Genomic DNA, 20,813 nt, shown 5'->3' with positions numbered 1-20,813 from the left:
AAGACTTGAAATAGAAATTCTTCAAATTTAAAAACTAAATTCTACCAACCAAAAACACATCAATCAACACCTAAATTAATTTGTAATTTTGCACAAAAAAAAAGAAAACAATGCAAGTTGATAAAGTTATTAATTGGAAAAAACACATATATAGCAAAATAGACCTGGTGTAAGTAAGAAAATGCACTTGAATGCAACTGAGTTGAATTCAATTATGTGACAGACAAACATCCGACCAAGCCTCAACATAACAACCCAACACTCTATTGTTGCTTTTAGACTTGTTGATTTGATGCAGCAGCTTGCACAACCAATTAAATCTATCAATCGAAATAAATTGAATATATCTCCAATCCATGCTCGTTTGCCCATTTGTTGACTGTAGACTCGTTGGCCTTCTGCACATTTAAAAAAAAAACGAAAATATATTTTCTTATTTGTAATTTCTTTATTTTGTTTTTGTGTCTTGTAATTTTAAATACGTTTTAGTACAAAAAAGAGGAGAAACAATAATTTAAATAACCATCAAACGTGGTGCTATATTCATTGACATCAGTTCTTGGAACAACAACTTGGCCGCATACGGAAGTCGGACCTGAGAGATTTGAGTCTTGTTCTTGCATCCCTTGCACTCGAATGTGTTGTTACGCAGATTGGCAATTGCAATTAATCCACAGAAATTGCAAATGTGAATGCGATAAGGATCCGAGACTTCAAACAGCCTCTCACGTAAGAATTGTGCAGCTCCATGGGATATCTGACAATCACGTTCCATTTCACCGAAACGTAGACCACCATCACGAGCCCTACCCTCCATAGGTTGTCGCACCAAAATCTGTACAGGACCACGAGCTCTGGAATGGATTTTATCATCCACCATATGTTTGAGACGCTGATAGTAGGTTGGCCCTAAAAATACCTGAGAAAGAAAAAATATATATATATATGGTAAATGGCTTTTAAGAGATTGTTGTCTTTCTTATTCAATTTACCTGGGCATTAATTTTTCGACCAGTGTGTCCATTGTACATGATTTCATTGCCACGCAAATGGTAACCATATTCTTGGAGGAAAGTGGAAATCTTTTGTACGTTGACGGCATCATTAAATGGAGTTGCATCACCAATTTCTCCTTTGTTTGAACCAAGCTTGCCTTAAAAGATAATAAAAGAAATTAAATTTTATTTAAAAATTAACGTCTAACATATAAATTATTAGTCCTGAACCATTATTTTTAATAAGGGATCTAAGAACCTCAATACTAAGTGCTTTAAACTAAATGGTGCTTACTCAAAGTTATATATAGTTATATTGAGAAGGGAATTAGGTGAAATTATTAGACGACAAAACTAAATAAAATAAAATAAATTGGGTGGCGCGACAGTCCGTTGAGAACCAAGGCCTAGTGACTTACAACTCTCAACCATTCCTGTGTGCGAGTAATGTTGTCAGGAATGGAGGGGACCTACAGTTTATATGCCGACTCCGAACGGCTAATTTTGAGAAAGCACTTTTTCATGACAATAGTTACTCTTGGAGAATTTGTCAATTCCTCGCAAGAGGCAGTACCCGTGAAAAGACTTTAGATGGCATAGGCAGGGATCGAAGACCTCTAGCATGACAGTCCAACGCACTAACCATCATGCCACGGGTACTAAAATGTCACGCTAGTAAAGTGAACAGCTTTTTAAGGGATGTGGCAAGTATTCGAATTTACATATATTTAGTTAAGAACCTGATTGATCTAAATTTTGAAATTAATTAAGTTGGGTGAGGTCACCTTCCACTTGTGCGCGCCACCTGATCCGCGGTCTTCCTCTACTGCGCTGTCCTGTGGGTGAGGATTCGAAGACTTTCCGGGCCGGAGCATTGGTTTCCATGCGCTCTACGTGACCCAGCCATCTTAGTCGTTGGAGTTTTACCCTTCTGGCTAAGTCTACGTCGCTGTATAGCCCGTACAGCTCGTCGTTCCATCTTCTCCTCCACACCCCTTCGATGCATACGGGACCGTAGGTGCTTTCATCCGCTTTTGTCATGGTCCATGCTTCTGCACCGTATAGCAGGACGGGGATGATAAGGGTCTTATATAGCAACACTTCGGTCCCTCGAGAGAGGACTTTACCACTCAATTGCTTTCTTAGTCCAAAGAAACAGCGGTTAGCAAGAGTTATTCTGCGTTTGATTTCTGCGTTTACAGAGGAGCCTTGGTAAACGAAGTCCTTGACTACCTTAAAGTTACGTATGTCGATGGTGAAGTTTGACCAAGACGTTGGTGTTGTATGTCCTTTCTTGACGACAGCATGTACTTTGTTTTGCCCTCATTAACCGTTAAACCCATTTTTGCGCCTCTGCCTCAATACTCTTAAAAGCTCAATACATCACGCTGAGTTCTTCCGATTATGTCAATGTCATCAGCATATGCCAGTAATTGGTACCTTAATGTGAATATTTGATCGACTGTGGGCTTTACTGGTCTAAGACCACACTGATAAGGACCTTCGATAAAATTTGGAAATTTTGTTTCCAAATTTTATCGAAGTGAATTCGAAACTTTATCTAGGATGCTATATTATTATTAGGGCAACCAAAAATATGTTTGAACATAATTTTTGTTAACATCACTATTAACACGAGACTGAAATCTTCCTTTTTTTTAAACGTCATCTGTTAGGGCAAAATATGCAAGCAATAAAAACGAAGAATGAAACGCAACAGTTCTTTGGAGAATCTTCGAGTGATTCAAAACATACAGAATTTGAAAGAGATTTTTTGGGGGCAGATATACCCTTGTTCAAAATTCGCAATGAAAGTATTCGTTCTTTTTGGAAAAACATACCGAGCACAAAATTCCTTCAGAAACAACATTTCGCTAAAAATATGTTCACAATTTGTAAAAAAAAAAATATAAAATCGATTTGTATGGGTTTTAATGACCGAGACAACAGACGCAGCAAACAGATATGTTGCAAAAGTTATCATTGGAATTTTGAATCCAGATGAGACGTTCCCCAAAGAAACATTTGTATTAAATGAAGCTCAACCGGAAATGACAAATCACTCAACCATCATCGTCCGGCTCTTCGATGATTCGGTTGGAATTCATTAGCACGAAAAGAAATAAGGAAATCAAATTTTATTTCTAAGTTCTAAGGATTTAGGATTACACATTCTTTCATGTAAAATTCCCGTTGTATTAATAGCTCTTAGTAATAAGAACGTCTTTCTCCCATGCGTCTGATATCACGGTAAATGGCATACACCTTCGATCCGACACCCATCCTACCGAGGTTGCGGGGTTGTCGTCGACGATGTTCAAATGCACAGATGAATGATATTTAGCGTGAATGATTCTGTTACTGGCAGAGCATTTTCGTGGGCAGTAAAAATCAACGGATTTTCCGGCGTCGTTTTCCATTTTTAGTGATTGTTTATTGGACATTTATAAACCAGTGCCAATCGTAAATTATGGCAACAAAATTCTGGGTGAAAATTTTAATAAAGACTCGATCTTACTTATTTTATTAGATGCTGCTCCGTATATGGTGCGGCACATGCTATTCAAGTTATCAACCCAAAAATAATGCATGTTACATGTCTCGCACATGCACTCACCGATTATGTTAAAAAATAAGAAATTAATATGCTGATATTGACCAAAAATTGAAATTGAATCACGTAGTTTATCGCTCAATACCAGCACACAAATTATAAGTTATGCGGTGAAGACAATCTACAGCATTAACAGCAAGGCTGCAAAATCAGTGAAGAAAAAAGTAGTACATGTAATGGAAAAAAATGCTGGGTTCGAAAAACTAAAAATAATTGCAATTTGCACTAAAAATAATTGTCACGATCACTAATTTCAAGATTGAACGGAGCTTTTCCATGTATAAAAGTGTTTTTCGATCAAACAGACAAAGCTTAATTTTCAAAAATTTTAGTGAAATGTTAGTTATTTACTGCAACAAAAAGTTGCAATTTCTTACTGATCTCTGACATTGAAAAATTTCTTTTATTCAAAAATGAATTTGCTTTGTTAATTTTTTTTTCTTTCTTAAATAATAGTGTTGAGAGCCTATATTTGATTTTTAAGGGTACATTATAAGCGCTTGAAACTAGTTTTTTAGGACATATTTTTCGGTTACCCTGATTCAGTGACAAAAAAAGATTGAAAATTCTCATTTTTTAATGACTTTGACTAAAAAAGAGAAAAGTTGAACTTTGAATGTGATACCTAATTAAAAGAAATAAATATGAACATAATATGTTGAACTTTTTGATACCTTCTTGATAACCAAAGAATAAACAATTAATTGTAAGTAAGTTTTGGAATTGCCCTTCAATGTAAAATAAGATGTCTGCACATTGTAATGAGTGATAAATTCTGAGCCTGGTAAAGCATTACACATTCGTTTTGTGCGGCTAAAGAAAGAGATTCAGTACATAACAGCATGCACATTGTCATAATGTGTATAATTTCGTATGTTTTTATTCGTTCTAAAAAGTTTCCGAAAATGGGTTGGGAAAGACTCTGGTATAGAAGTATAGTTTCTAAATGATTTAAACGTTTTTGAAAGAGCGTTGTTTTCGATATAGAAAATACATTTGGTGTGTTATATTTTAAGTCCTTTGTCCCTTACCTCTAATGCAAAGCAACTTAACACGACAAAAATTCTTTCTATACAAAACTTGAGGTTTTTTACTTGAAGTGCTATTGTTTTTTTTTAATAATTTCCTCTCACACTAACTTAATCTGCTCGAACTCAAATTAATTTAAAATCGCAAAAATAAAAATGTAGAACACGTAAATTCACTTCGTTTTAAATTCGAAAAAAATGAAATCGATATCTATTAAAATAAATTTCGGGACTCCAATTTATATTTTGAAAAGATTTCAATTTCCAATCCGAGTGAAAGCGAATATACAGAACCCAGCTTCAAAAGGAAGAGTGTCGGAGAAAAAACAGAACTCTGGGGTATACCAACGTTTATTTTGTGATAATCAGAATTCAAACTGTCTAAATGCATTTGAAATAACAAGCACAATAATCTCACATTATCCAAAACGTTGTTTAGACTTGTTTCACATTTCTTCATCACATCAACAGCTGACCCGTTGCTATAAAAGTCGGTCATTAAGAAGCATTGTTGTTTTTGAAAGTGTTGAAGAACAACACTTCAGAACAATAAGCGGGTTACTATCCGGACAAGCTGATATTTGTATGCTAATGTAATACAGTCAATATTCTTGCAACTGCATGAGTGTGAAGGAAGATTTATCTTAATAAATATTTCACAATCTCAAGTACAGGAGTTATGTCAATCTTTGATACTAAATTAGCTTTATAAATCGAGTAAAAGGACTTGTATTGAAAACGGGCTTAGATACCGACGTCGACTTATTTTTTGAGATTTTTTACAAAACAAAAGTTAACCATCTTATACCATTAAAAAAAATTTTACGTAAATTGGCGCTGTTAACAGTTAATCACTACTTTAACTACTGTTGCTAATATTTTCTTACAGAGGTTTGAATTCAATTCTTTCCTGTGCCACATTAAAACAAGATGCAACCAGTTTGCAAAAAAATACTATTTTTGACAACATGAGGTCACCTCATCGTGACTGTTTCAGTTTCCATCTTTACCAAGATTATCTGTACATGACTTTTTTTTTAAATTCCTTAATAAATATAACATACCTTGCAAGCACTCAATTAAATGGCCAATTGTCATACGAGATGGAATAGCGTGAGGATTAATGATAATATCTGGTGTTAGTCCTTCAGCTGTAAACGCCATATCTTCTTGACGGTACTGTATACCACAGGTTCCCTTCTGTCCGTGACGTGAAGCGAACTTGTCACCAATTTGTGGAATACGTACCGAACGTACACGAATCTTACAAAACTTATAACCCTCACTGTTCAAAGTCAACATCACCTGATCGACAATACCAGTTTCAGAGTTACGCAAGAAAGTCGAAGCATCTCGCTTAGTAAAACGTTTCGTTGTACTTTCCAACTGAAATTCAAAATGTTAATAATTAATTAAAATATTTATATTAATATAAAATTCTTATTCGAACTTACCTCATCGTCATTTTCTGGTAAGGTTATTGTCTTTCCAATAACCACATCATCTCCAGATACACGAATACCTGGGGCAATGATACCATCATCGTCCAACTTGTCATAATGAGCATTTCGCATACCCTGGCATGTAGCCCTGTTAGGCTTCTCGAACTGTTCCTCTTGATCACCGATTCGTTTATTCTCAGAATCCTTGTATGAACGGTAAAACACCGATCGGAAGAATCCTCTCTCCACAGCAGAAGCATTCAAGATAACACTGTCCTCCTGATTGTACCCTGTGTAGCAAAGAATAGCCACAATGGAATTAATTCCCGCCGGCAACTCTCTGAATCGCAAATACTCCATGGAACGGGTTGTAACCAGAGGCTTCATGGGATAATAGAGCACATGAGCCAGGGTATCCATCCGAACATGGAAATTGGTTATGTAAACTCCCATAGCTTGTTTACCCATAGCACTTTGATATGTATTACGGGGCGACTGGTTGTGATCGGGGAATGGAATAATGGATGCACAAACGCCCAGAATCATAGCCGGATGGATCTCACAGTGAGTGTAGGTAGTACAATAGGCATAATCTTTGTCTTGTTTCAAGTCATAAGGTGACATGGCAATCATAATGGTCTCCTCCTCCAGAGTGTCAATGTACTCGACGACTCCAGACGCCACCAATACCTGCCAACTGTAGTTGTAGTAATCACGCTCCTTTAACATCTCGATGTGGTTTCTTTTCAACAGCAGGCTGCCATTTTCGACAATCAACAGAGGTCTGCAGATACGCCCGGCATCAGTGTAGATTCGAATCTCACGATCACGAATATCTCGAATCATAGACACTTCCGAGACAATGATGTCCATCTGACGACGCAATTTTCGTAAAGTTGCCATCAATTGTTCAGGGTCACGGTGAATTCCCACCCAGCAGCCGTTGACAAAGATCTTAGTGGCATCTGCAATGGCAGACGGAGCTATTTCTTCCAAATTTTCCATCGACCATTCTTCCAAGAACTCCAAGATGGGTGATGGTTGAGATCCGACGGAAATATAAGCCATCAAAGCCAGATTTTTTACCAGACCGACAGCAGCTCCTTCAGGAGTTTCGGCAGGGCACAACATGCCCCACAGGGTGTTGTGCAATTGACGTGGCTTGGCCAACTTACCATCACGACCAATGGGCGAGTTAACTCGTCGCAAATGGGACAAAGTGGAAGCAAAAGTCAAACGGTTCAACACCTGAGACACTCCGGCACGAGCTTGATGAGCCTTCTTTTGGTCTCCCCAATTTCCTGTGGCCAATGAATACCTCAAACCGTCAGTTATGATATTTGTCTTGATGGCCAATTCTAGATTGAAATCCTTTCCACGATCGATGAACTTTTGTGTGTACATCCGAACCTCTTTCATGAGATTCTTAAAGAGACCTCTAAACAAGAATGCCAACAATGGACCAGCAAGATCCAAACGTTTGTTGCCGTAGTGATCCCGATCGTCGAGTTCACGACGACCCAAAGAAGCCAACAACAGTCTGTGAACCATGTACCCCAGAAAATATGCTTTCTTTGTCTCGCAGAAATCCGACACCCCCACGTGAGGCAACATTTCTTTTTGTAGGATTTCCTTAGCATACTTTATACGCTTGTCTTTTGTCACACCCGGACGAGCACCTCGAGCTCCGATAAAATTCAAAGCTACATTCTGCTCCTGCACCACAAAAGCTTCATCCAAAGATGGCTTCACCATTTCCATCATTTCAGGGTCATCGAAGTCATAAATAATGTGTTCAAGGATATCTCTGTCGGCGACGAATCCTAGAGCTCGAAACACGATCATGATTGGTATTTCCTGTTTGATGTACGGCAGGATTGCAATGATTCTCTGACCAATGGCCGATTTCTTGATATTCTGCGAACCACGAGCCATCATATTCACCCAGAGCGTCGATGTGGGACGTGAGCTATGTTCCAGACACGAACGAATTTCAGACTTGAAAGCATATTTGCCATCTTTCATGCTGAACACATACACAGTATTGGTTGCCATTTTTTCTTGGGCGATTAAGACCTTTTCCGAACCGTTTATAATGAAGTAGCCACCGGGATCCAATGGACATTCATTCAATTCTGTCAAATCACGATCGGATAGCTGACTAAGGAGGCAATATGTCGAACGCAACATAATCGGGATTTTACCAATGAAAGTTTTTTGATGTTGGGTTTCGACGGGATCTTGGCCTTCGAGAATTTTTGTTTTTGTTATGTCCACATAGAGGGGTGCTGAGTAGGTTAAATTACGCAGACGGGCTTCGTTCGGCATCATAGGACTTGGCGAACCATCCTTCTCCCAATGTGTTGGTTTCGATAAGTAAATTTGATCGAATTTTAATAAAAATCGAGGCTGAAAATAAATAAATAAAGATTTAAGCAAACGATCTCAAAGTAATCTTTTATGTACATAATTGATGCTGCTGATTACAATTTTATAAGACAAAAGTTATTTTGTGCAAACTAACAGTGTTAAAACTCATTCAAGTAGACGACTTAGCTTCGTCAAATACCTTAACCTACTTAGGTCGATTTTTTTGACTATTGCTCAACTTGAAGAGAACTCCCAAATTTCAACTTCAGAGTTGATTAAAACTATAGAGTTGAATCGTAGGTTGAAACCTGTTTTTATTCACTAATTAACTGTTTTGCCTAATTTAAATTTTGATAACATCCCTGGCATTTTAATGAAAAAACAACAAAACACTCATTTTCAGAGTTTTCTGAAGAAACCTAGATGGATTGTGGACAGCCTCTCTAGCTGAGACCTTTTAAGTACTGATGGCGACTCATTTTAAGGGCTGCAATAATTGCTATCCCGAAACGGTTAGATCTGCAAACACCAATGTAAAACAAATTAATTCCTATATTACAAGAGGAAGCCTTTAAATCTCCAAGTGTGGATGGAGTACTACCAGTTATGAAACAAAAACTACAAAGCACAGCTGGAGACTAACTTCAAAGGAATTCTCTATCTCAATCATGTACCGGATACATAGAGACAGTCTAATGTAATTTTTATATGTAAAGTGCGTAGGCGTGGTCATGAATCATGAAGTGTTTTCGACCAATAATAGTGATTAGCAAAATCACAAAGGTGGCTCTAGAGAAAGTTAGCAAAACTGAAATGATGTTCTTTGCGACCACCCATGCCTTCACCCTACTGCGACTGAACGGTCGAATTCTTTCTTTATCTTCCACTGCGAAATATCTAGAAGTCGTTCTAGATCCCAAACTAAACTGAAATGTAAACATTGAAGAACGGATTAAGAACGCCTGCATTGCCTTTCACGCCTGTAAAAAAAAAACCTTTGGTATAAAGTGGGGCCTTAGGTAGGTTAGGTTAAAATGGCTGCGGATACAGAACCCACACACTCCATTGTGATACCACATGAATCTAGAGAACTACTTCTTACAAGTCGAACCATTATGAGCTTTTTATAAAGCGAAGAAGATATTTGATATCCTTATTAGCTATTTCACTGGAATTATCGAAAAGGTAGTCTCCCAGATAAAGTTTGCGTCTTAGTGAAAGAGCAGGGCAAGTGCAGAGAAGGTGAGAGATTGGTTCCTCTTCTGGCCCATCCATACAGCTCCTGCAGAAGTCATTTGAGGCTACACCAAGTCATATTGCGTGTCTGCCTATAAGACAGTGTCCTGTAACAAATCTTTAGAGCGCTTTAGGTCCAGTGAAAGCCACATGAGTTTTGTGGCTGCGCACGTTGGTAAATTGTGATACCTAGAGTTTGTTATCGTAAGAGCTCCTTCTTTTAGCAGAAGTTTACATGAAGCTAACAGTATACCTATCTTATCCCTTTCAGGCGAAATAGGAATGACATTTCCATTTTTAGCGAGTTCATCGGCTCTATAATTTCCTGTGATGTCTCTGCGGCCCGGCAACCAACAGAGGTGAATGCTAAATTGCTGCGCCATCTCCATAATAGACGATCAACAATCGAGGGCCGTTTGAGATTTGGTTGAGGCACCGTCAAGAGATTTAATAACAGCCTGACTGTCAGAGAAGATGCGAATATCAGAAGTTGATATTAGGTTCTCTCTTAGCCAGGAGAGAACCTCTTTGATCGCTAAAACTTCCGCTTGGAAGACGCTACAATGATTAATGAGGCGGAATGAGATGATTAGATTAAGCTTTTCTGAGTACACACAACTACCAACTCCCTCATTTGTCTGGGATCCATCTGTATAAAAATGATTGCTTTTGTCATCCAGGAGTTTTTGGTTTTCAATGCCCCGCTTATGCAGAGACACGCAGTGAGTTGGACTCTGCTGAGTTTGTCGTAATATGTGACTTTCTCCAGTCCACTGCAACGAATTGTGTATAGCCAATCGGTTATGCGAGGTTAAAAAACCCATTTGCTTCCTATGGCTTTCTTGCAAAGGAAAAGAGCTACTGTAGCTTTTTAACTCTTTCCTGAATGTTAGGTTTCCAACTTAATTTTTTGTCCAATATCAGGCCAAGATATTTTGCTTCATTGGAATAAATTAGTGGTACACCTTTATATTGAAGGAGGTACAATTAATGGGATCTTGTATTTCCGAGATCTGTTTTTTGAGGATTAATACTAAGTCTGCAGTGATCAGCCCATCTAGTGAGCATATTAAGTGCATTTTTCTAGCAACAACAAATTATTTATTTATTTATTCATCAATATTAGATTTAAAAATCTACAATTAGACTACTAGATAAATATTTACATGTTTACAATTTATTTAAATAAACTTAAACTAACTTAATACTTAAAATATAATTAATATCAGAAGTATAAAAAAAATAAAATATAAATTAAAATATATAATTAATTCGTTCATACATATGATCAAAATATAAAATCAATTAAAATGAAGATCTACTTAATTGAAAATCAAAATCGATACAATTTAAAATTAAGTTTGTTTCTTTGACACAGCGGGTTATAGGTTCATTTTTCGCGTAATTAACTCCGTGTACATCTTCTCGAAACAAACAACGTATTCGAAGTTGTCGCGATGGAGCATACAAATTTATTAAAGACAACAAAAATGGGCATTTGATATGGTATGATAAAATGTCACTTATAAACATCACAGAAAACATTTTACGTCTATTTTCAAGTGATTGAATACCTAAAAGTTGGCATCTAGTTTTGTATGATGGAGTTTCGATGTTCCACCCAAATTTTTGAATAGTGAATCTTGTAAATTTTTTTTGGACCATTTCAATTCTTTTAGATTGAATGTTATAAAAAGGGTTCCAGATAACACAACAGTATTCCAAGATTGGTCTTACATATGAGGTAAAAAGCGATTTGAGAGTAAAAGGGTCTTTAAAGTCTATGCTATTGCGTTTGATAAAACCGAGCATGGAATTTGCTTTGGTTACACTAAATTCAATGTGCTTAACAAAGTTAAGTTTAGGGTCAAAAACAACACCAAGATCTTTCTTCTCCCCTACTCTTTCTAGAACTTGATTTTCAATATTATATTCAAAATTGATTTCAGAAAAGTTGCGGCAAAAAGAAAAACATTGACATTTAGCGACATTTAATGATAATTGGTTTTTCTTGCACCATTGGGATAATTTCGAAATATCGTCTTGTAAGAGATGACAGTCATTAATAGATTTTATGCAACGAAAAAACTTTAGGTCATCGGCGAAAAGAAGTTGACTGGAATTAAGGAAAATACTAGGTAAGTCATTTATAAAAATTAGGAAAAGAAGTGGTCCAAGATGGCTACCTTGGGGCACGCCAGATGAAACCAAAATTGATTTTGAGATAACTTCGTCAATGCAAACAAATTGAACTCGACCCTTAAGATAAGATTCCAACCATTTCAAAAACATAGAATGAAATCCAAAGTTTTTTAATTTCTTAATTAAAATAGAGTGACTTACTCTATCAAATGCCTTTGAAAAATCGGTATAAATTACATCAATTTGATGTCCTTCTTCGAGATTATTTAAAATGAAATTGGAGAAAATAGAAAGATTAGTCATTGTGGATCTTCCTGCAACGAAACCATGTTGTAACGGTGAAATGTGTTCCTTAACTAAAAATGTTAGTTTTTCATATATCAATTTCTCGAAAAGTTTTGGAATACATGACAATTTACAAATCGGACGGTAGTTACATATTTGCTGTTTAGACCCTAATTTGTGAATAGGGTTTAAAAATGATTTCTTCCATGATGGAAGAAATTCGCCGTTCTTTAAAGAGCTATTAAAAATTAGGAAAAGCGGTTCATCTAGAGAAGCAGCACATTTTTTAAGAACAATAGGTGGAATTTCGTCTGGACCTGGTTTATTGTCATCATTTAAACTCAAGAGACCATCTTCAATCTCGGAAATATTTAACTCTAAACAACCAATATCAGTCTCACATTTAAAAGACAAATATTTGGCTGTCCATGCTGAACTTGCATTCGAATTAGCGTAACTAGATTCAAAATAAAAAAAATCGGCATACGCAACCAGCCTTCCCTCTCTAGGTATATTAACAGTTCGTTAACCACTATGTTCCACAGGAGAGGGGACAGAACACCACCTTGTGGAGTGCCTCTACCGACAGATCTTTTCGTACAAAAATCCCCCAACTTAGAGTTGATGATCCTGCTTTTTAGCATTAGATTAATCCACTCACAGATTGAGTATTCGACGGTTAGGGTCGTCATAGCAGAGTGATAGCGGATGTGTCAACGTTGTTGAAAGCGCCCTCAATATCCAGGAAGCCCACCTAAGTATATTCCTTTTGCTCTAGGGAGTATTCGATAGTTCTTACCAGAGTGTGCAAAGCTGTTTCTACCGATTTCCCTTTGCTGAGAATGCTGAGACATCGAGTCTATTATCAATGCTATTACGTACATGGATATCAATCAATCGTTCCAGAGTTATGAGAATGAATGATGATAGGCTAATAAGTCTTAGATCTTTAGATGTAGCATGCGAGCATTTGCCCGCCTTGAAAATGAAAACTACCCTTACTTCTCTCCATCGCTGAAGTATATAGACCAAATCTAGACTTCTTTTGAAGATCATCTCAATGATGGGCAAAGTTATATCGATAGTAAGTGGGGCTTTCAATCGAAGATAGTTTTCTGGACGTGCACATGTCGTTTTACGTATTTTGTCTTATGGATCCACTGTGTAATGGCCTGCTCTTAACAAGAAACACAATATCAAGAAACTAAAGTAGGTTCAAAGAATAGCTAGCGTGTGCACTACAGGGGCCCTTCAATCCTGCCCAACAGATGCGTTAAATGTTATTCTGCACATCCTACCAATAGACCTACATCTTAAATATTTAGTATTGTGCAGCGCGCTGAGGCTTAAAGAATAAAAGCGTTGGCTTCCAGACCCTATGGGCATGGCAAAACCAACGAACTAATTTCAGAGGATAACTATGCGATGGCTACCGTCTACTGCACCCTTGCCTTAGTAAAGATTTTAAAGTCATCTTCCTTGCCAAAAAGGTTTTGGAGTGTGGTTACGAAAGACTTCTATAACACTATCTTTACTGGCGGGTCAAGTCTTTTCGGCTACCTAATAGTGCCAGTGTATTTCAAGCTCAATTACTAACAATCAGAGAAGTATGCAAAATAGTAAAATCAAACCCAAACTAAAATAGAAACACGGCTACCGGCACTGACAGCCAGGCGATTTGTATGGCATCAATTCAGCGACAACATCCTAGGGCCTGATTATGGAATTCGCGGCGAATGCAAGCGAGTTTGCATCTTTCAATTATTGGTTTCGCTTTTTCGCCTTCTTCGTTTTGAATTCGACCAATTAGCTAATTTGAAATGTCATGTTTGCTCAGGAGTTGAAATCAGATAGCTTTTTTTTGGCGTATTCACAGGCGAAAGAGTGTTTATTATTTATTCACTGTTCGATTTCGTGGATTTTGATCGTAATTATATAAAAATGTGATTAAGCTTTATTTTAATGTTCTTATAATTTATCCACAATAAAATATAAAATTTTAAAATTCATTTAAGGTTAGGTTAGGTTAGGTTAGGTTATAGTGGCTGTCCAAGAAGATGGAAACGGACACACTTAGGCCAGTTTAATGGCCCATTGTGATACCACATGAATCTTGAGGCTTCCTCCTAAGCTCAATGGAACCAGTTAGAGTCCCTTACGAAACGTGAGAGGCTGATTATACTGATATGATTTAGATCGTTTAGATTGTTAAAGAAGAATTCTCCTAGGTAATTCTTGCGTTTTCGAGCTAGAGCAGGGCATGTGCAGAGAAGATGAAGAACCGTTTCTTCCTCTTCCTCGTCCATACAGCTTCTGCAAAAGTCATTTGAGAATACGCCTAGTCTCGTGGCGTGCTTTCTTATTAGACAGTGTCCGGTTATGACACCTATTATCGAGCTTATATGCGATCTGCTTAGAGAGAGCAAGCACCTTGAACGTTTTAAATCCAGTGTTGGCCAGATGTTTTTTGTGGCTTGACACGTGGTGATGTTTGTCCACCTGGTGCCTGCCCTCCTCGCAGCGTCTTGCATTAGTAGCAGTTTACAAGTAGCGATTGGTATGCCGGTACTTGCCAAACGTGGTAGGATGGGCTGTACTGTACCGTTCCTGGCGAGTTCATCTGCCTTACAGTTACCTGGAATGTCTCTATGGCCCGGCACCCAGCAAAGTTGAATATTAAACTGCTGCGCCATCTCCATTAGAGATGCTCGACAGTTATGGACTGTTATAGAGTTTGTAGAGACAGAGTCCAGAGATTTGATAGCGGCCTGGCTGTCGGAGAAAATACGGATATCAGATGTTGATATCACGTTTTCTTTGAGCCAAGACAAGACTTCCCCAATCGCCAAAAGTTCCGCCTGGAACACGCTACAATGATTGGGAAGGCGGAATGAGAGCCTTAATTTGAGTCGTTCAGAGTACACACCACCACCAACCCCTTCTTTGGTTTTTGAGCCATCTGTGTAAAAGTGGATTGAGTCATCCTCTAAGAATGTCCTATCCTCCCAAAAAGATCTGGTAGGTATAGAAATCTGGAAATTCCTGTCGAATTGTAGTTGGGGGATGGTGCAGTCTGTGTGCTTTGGAATTGATTCTAAGTACCTTAGAATTACGGAGTGGCCAATGTTGTTGTTAGTCCACTGCGACGAAGCATTGAGGCGAATAGCAGAGCTTGCAGCTATTTGTTTGCTAAATATGTCAAGAGGTGTAAGGTAGAGCAAGGTGTCCAGTGCCGCAGACGGGGTCGTGCGAAGCGATCCGCTTATACATAGGCAGGCTGAACGTTGGACTTTATTTAACTTATCCCTGTTTATACCTTTCTCTAAAGCAGTCCACCATACTGTCACACCGTACGTTAAAATCGGTCTGATTACCGATGTGTTTAGCCTATGCGTGATTCTGGGCTGTAAACCCCATTTATTAACAATAGCTTTTTTGCAAGAAAAAGAGAGCTACAGTAGCTTTTTTGACTCTTTCCTGTACGTTGCGTTTCCAATTTAGTTTTTTGTCTAAGACAAGACCTAGGTATTTAGCCTCCTCTGAGAATTTTAATTGGATTCCTTTAATATAAGGAGGGTTGACAAATGGAATTTTGTATCTCCTCGAAAATAAGACCAGATCGGTTTTGTGTGGGTTAACACCCAGTCCACACCGATCAGCCCAAAGTATTAGTCTGTCTAAGGCATTTTGTAAGGGTTCTTTTAGGATATTAAGATGCTTTCCTGAAACTGCTATAGCAACGTCGTCCGCATAAGCTATCACTCTGAAACCCTCCGCATCCAGACTAGTTAGGATTTCATTCACCACTAGGTTCCAGAGGAGAGGGGATAGAACACCACCTTGCGGTGTCCCTCTACTAACGAATCGTCTGCAAGAAGAGTTGCCCAGTTTTGAGTTAATTATTCTGCTAGTAAGCATTAAATGAATTAACTCCCGAAGCGAACTCTCTACATTTAGAAATGTCAGTGCAGATGTGATTGCAGATGTGTCCACGTTGTTAAAGGCACCTTCGATGTCAAGGAAAGCAACCAAAGTGAACTCTTTTTGATGGAGGAAATATTCGATGGTGCGTACTAAAGTGTGTAACGCTGTTTCCACCGATTTACCCTTACAGAAGGCATGTTGAGACGAAGACAGAAGTCTTGTATCGATACGTGCCCTTAAATGGATATCAATCAATCTTTCCAGGGTCTTAAGAAGGAATGATGATAGACTTATAGGTCGTAGATCTTCAGGATTGACTTGGGAGCATTTACCTGCTTTAGGTATAAAAACAACTTTAACTTCTCTCCATGCCGAGGGAACACGGACCAGGTAAAGACAGCTGGTAAAAATTGCCTCAAGGATTGGTGCAATTATATCAGAAGCCTTTTGTAATTCGATTCATTTAAGGAACGATAAAAACAAGCAAACAAATCGATATCAATTTTAAGCTCTCGTCGAGTTTTTAAAGAAAAACCAAAAGTATGAAATCACTGGAATATAGGAAGAAGAAGTCAAACCAAAAGTGTCAAATCACTGAAAAATCATATGAAATACGACGCGAGTCGAATTTGAAAGGTCGAATTGAAAATCATCCGCCGCGAACCTCATAATCAGGACCCTGTATAGTGTTCCAACAATTTCGGGATGAGCTATCCAACCTAAATAGGTGGAACAGCTTAACGAAGTGTACTATATCCAGGAAGATATGGCCTACCTATAACAAAAACCAATCAATCGAACTTTAATGCAGACGCAGGCATAATATAGCCAGGACCACTGCAATATGTATCTGACATTAGCCGATAGAAGAGCAGGAAAGCTGGGTATCCCTAAAAATATTCACTGCCATAGCTGCGGAGACCACCATGAAATGGAAACTGTGATTCACTTTCTCCGTAAGTGTCTTGTCCTGTCCACAATGTTAAGCTTGGGAAGGGCATTCCTTAAAGATCTTGATGAATTCCCCGAGATGAAAATCAATGACTTGATTTCACTTCTGAACGTCATAATATTATCTTTTTATCTTTCACATTTATTTACATATGCAAAATGAATTTACTGTACCAAAAACGGGTCCTTTTTAAAATCAAAACTTAAAAAAGACCAACTTTGAGTATTTGTTTAAAATTTTATTAAAGGCAACTTTTGTGGAAAGTTGGTTAAGAAAAATCTCACCTACTCTCAGGTCTAGATTACTCATGTCAAAATATTAACTGAACTGAAAGCTGAACTTTAATACTTTTAACTAAATTCAAAACTTAAATTTGTACAAGAAAAATTCTTGTGAAAATGTAAAAGGAAAAAGCACCTATTATTTCTATGCGAAAAATTGAAGATAAAGTTTAGTGAAGTGAAGTTCCAAACTTGAAAAAATTCACACCTTAACAGCAAATAAATTGTCTTGGTCAAAATTTCCTTTCAAATAATGCAGTTGACTGCGTCTTTGAAGTTCAGATCGCCTTACGTGAACGTTGGAAGAGTAAAAATTATCACAGTCTCATACACTTACCGGTGTTTCAATTTCTCCAGATGTATGTTGAGCCTCCGCTTGAAGATCAATTGCCGGCGAGTCTTCAACAATTCGCTGCACAGACATCTGAATGAATTCATCGAAACTGTCCAATTGCTGTCGCACCAAACCTTTCTCATCGAAGTAGGCGTTGATGACGATCCAGCAAGCTTCTTGCCAAAGTTCGTGAGAAATTTCTTCTGCATTTTCTCCTTCGTATATTTCTTTAAAGCAAAAACAAAAGTGAATCAATAAAATCGTTACCAAATTTCACAAATCAATCAAATTCAAAAACAGCAGCAACAATGAACAGGCCGCCATCTTTATAAGTAAATTTACATCGATGGTGCTCCGTTGAGCGTTTCGCTGGCTCGTTTGTCACTGTCGTCTGTCGATGGTTTTTGATTTTCTACATCGCACTTACCTTCTTCATTGTCGTACATCATTTTCGGGCTTGTTTTATAAGGTAATTATATTTTAAGATTGAAATGTATTTGTTTATGTTATTGATTTAAAATTCATATTTGAAGTAAATGTATTTTAAAAGTAATAGTTTTAATTTTTTTACGGAGCACTATTTTCACCGAACCGCATGAAATGAAGTTTTAAAGCGGTTAGTTGTTGTTGTTGTATTGTTCTGTCAAAAATTGCAAAACGTCATTTGCACTTCAAAGTGAAATGAACGTATTCAGAGTAATTTCGAAGTACAGTATGTTTTAAAAATTTGATAATTCTGTTTTTTTCTTAATTTGCATGTGCATTTTTCTAACTCTGTAGGTAATTTTGTTTAAAAAATATTTGTGATTCAATAACCCTGAGGCTCCACAAGAGTAAAATCCAATCCAACTTCTCTTCATCAATCTCATCCGCAACCCAGTTTTTTTTTTGACTGGGCATATTATGTCTTGCCATGAGCAACCTCAATCGTCACATTTGACACTGTGGTTAAGCTTAAACTGTTGTTTACTTTTTTGTTGATTTACCTTTTGTATCGGTAGTTGTTGTTTTTTTACAACATTATTATTATTATTATTATTATTTATTAACATAAAATTACAAATCCTATGCTAATAGAAAAGAGCTCTAGCTACAAAAGCTTTCCACTCTAATAAATATAAATTATTAGTTAATTATATTATTAAATTATTGATATGAAGGTATTTGTCAATTTTCAATAAATTTTCTACATTAATTGTATTAAGAAGTGAATAAATATTTTGGTCGGATTTTAGGATGGCATTAATTTTTTTGGAAATTCCACATGATGATAAGCCAAGTATATGTGGCATGTTCAAGTTGGTGTTGCATGATGGGCAGAGGGGTGGACTTTCTTTCCTTAATAGGTGTTGGTGAGTTGAGATACTGTGTCCTAAGCGAAGGCGAATGAAGTTTGAAATTGTTGTTCTGGAGAGTGATGATGGGTAGATTGGAGCGGATCGGTCAGTGTTTATCTTTGCATAATGATTTTCGTAGCTATTCCAGTTGAGAATTTTGTTTTTTTTTAAGTAATTGATCGATATATCTTCGAATGTCGTTCTTTGAAAATGTATCGAAGGTAAAAACAGGTGCTTCGTTGCAGAGTTTTGCAGCTTTGTCGGCATATTCGTTGCCTGGTATACCGATATGACTGGGTACCCACATTAATTTTAATTTTGTTGTGTGTTTTATGAGCAAATCTCTTATATTGTTTATTATGTTGTTGTTGTTGTTGTTCGGATTAAGGATTGATTTGAGCACCGATAGACTGTCGGAGCAAATTACTGCTTTAGAAGTGGATTGCAGGACGATTTTAGCAGCTTCAAAAATGGCTAGTGCTTTAGAAGTGAAGATTGATGAGAATTCCCATAAAATTCCAGCTCTTAACAGAGTTCCGTCTTCTTGAGTAACTGCAAACGAGGTATTTAAAGTTGATTTCGACCCATCCGTGAAGACCGGAATCCAGCCTTCTTGTTTTAAATTTACCATGATTTCGGCGAAAGTGGAAATGATAGATTCTGTTGTTTGTGTTGTCTTTATTGTATACTGAAAGAATTAGTTCAAACGAGTTTGTATTAATGTTCCACGGTGGGAAGGTTGAAGTGGTGTTTCCTTTGACACGCTTAAATGGTAACCCCATTTGTTTTGCAGTTGACAAGGCTTTAGCAATTGTAGATGGAAGACGCATATTTTTTTTCAAGTTGGAGGTTGAGTCGATATCTTTATCAATGACGGAGTCCTTGGAGAATAGAAGCTTTGACAGTATTTTTAACAGGCTTTCTGATTGACGCTGTTCCAAAGTAGGAAGTCCAGCCTCTGCCATGATGTTGTCTATTCTTGTAGTCCGATAGGCGTTGATACTCCTTCTTGCGGATTGATGGTATGTTGATTTGAGAACATTTAGAGCTGAGGTTGGACATTTTCCATAAATGTAAAAACCATAATCGATTTTACTTAAAATTAAGGCTTTAGTAATTCTACATAGTGTATTAATGTGAACATTTAATTTATTGTTGGATAAATAACTTATAATATTGCTTCTTGCAGCTAGGCTCTTTTTCAGATTCATACAGTGTGGTTTCCAATTATACTTATTATTAAATCTTAATCCTAAAATATTTAAGTTTTCTACGCTTTCAATATTTACATTATTTATTGCTAATTCAAGTTTAGGACAAGATAATTTGCGACATATATGTAGAGTTTTACATTTGTTTAATGAGAGCTTTGCTCCTGAGTTATTACACCACTCTACAATATCGATTAAAATTTTTGAAAATGTGTTTTTTGCTTTCTCTAAATCGTTGAGTTTGCACATGATGAAAATATCATCAGCGTAAACACAATGATCGAGAAGTTTATATTTTTCAATCATGACACTGATATCATTGAAAGCCATTAAGAAAAGCACAACTGATAATGGTGATCCTTGTGGGATACCATTATTCAGTGGTTTGGCTGTGGAAAAAGAATTGTTTACCCTAACGGATATTTTGCGATTTGATAAAAAAGATTTGATGAATGAATATATTTTTGGACCAATTCCCCAATTTTTTAATTTGTTTAATATTAAGTGGATACCTATGCGGTCGAAAGCCTTGTCAAAATCTAATGAAAGTAGCGAAATGTGGTTTCGGGATGATAACGCTTTTGATATGTAATGATCGATATGTAGCAGAGCATCGGAACAGCCTCTCTTAGATTTAAAAGCAACTTGGTTGGTGCTAATTA

At 37.1% G+C, this 20,813-nt stretch overlaps 1 protein-coding gene across 1 annotated transcript; it reads right to left on the bottom strand.

The window, feature by feature from the left end:
* Positions 1-426: 426 nt before the first annotated feature.
* LOC129953987 (DNA-directed RNA polymerase II subunit RPB2) lies at positions 427-18,224 on the bottom strand. The gene is made up of 6 exons (XM_056067561.1): positions 18,031-18,224; positions 17,607-17,830; positions 6,092-8,488; positions 5,702-6,023; positions 993-1,153; positions 427-919 (listed from the first exon to the last, which is right to left on the bottom strand). Exons 1-6 carry the CDS (start codon positions 18,050-18,052, stop codon positions 515-517), a joined length of 3,531 nt encoding a protein of 1,176 aa, XP_055923536.1. The 5' UTR covers positions 18,053-18,224; the 3' UTR covers positions 427-514.
* Between the last annotated feature and the right edge of the window lie 2,589 nt (positions 18,225-20,813).

The sequence above is a fragment of the Eupeodes corollae genome, chromosome 1 (assembly GCF_945859685.1).
Source record: "Eupeodes corollae chromosome 1, idEupCoro1.1, whole genome shotgun sequence".
Classification (NCBI taxonomy): Eukaryota; Metazoa; Arthropoda; class Insecta; order Diptera; family Syrphidae; genus Eupeodes; species Eupeodes corollae.
This window is presented reverse-complemented; position numbering and strand designations above follow the sequence as displayed.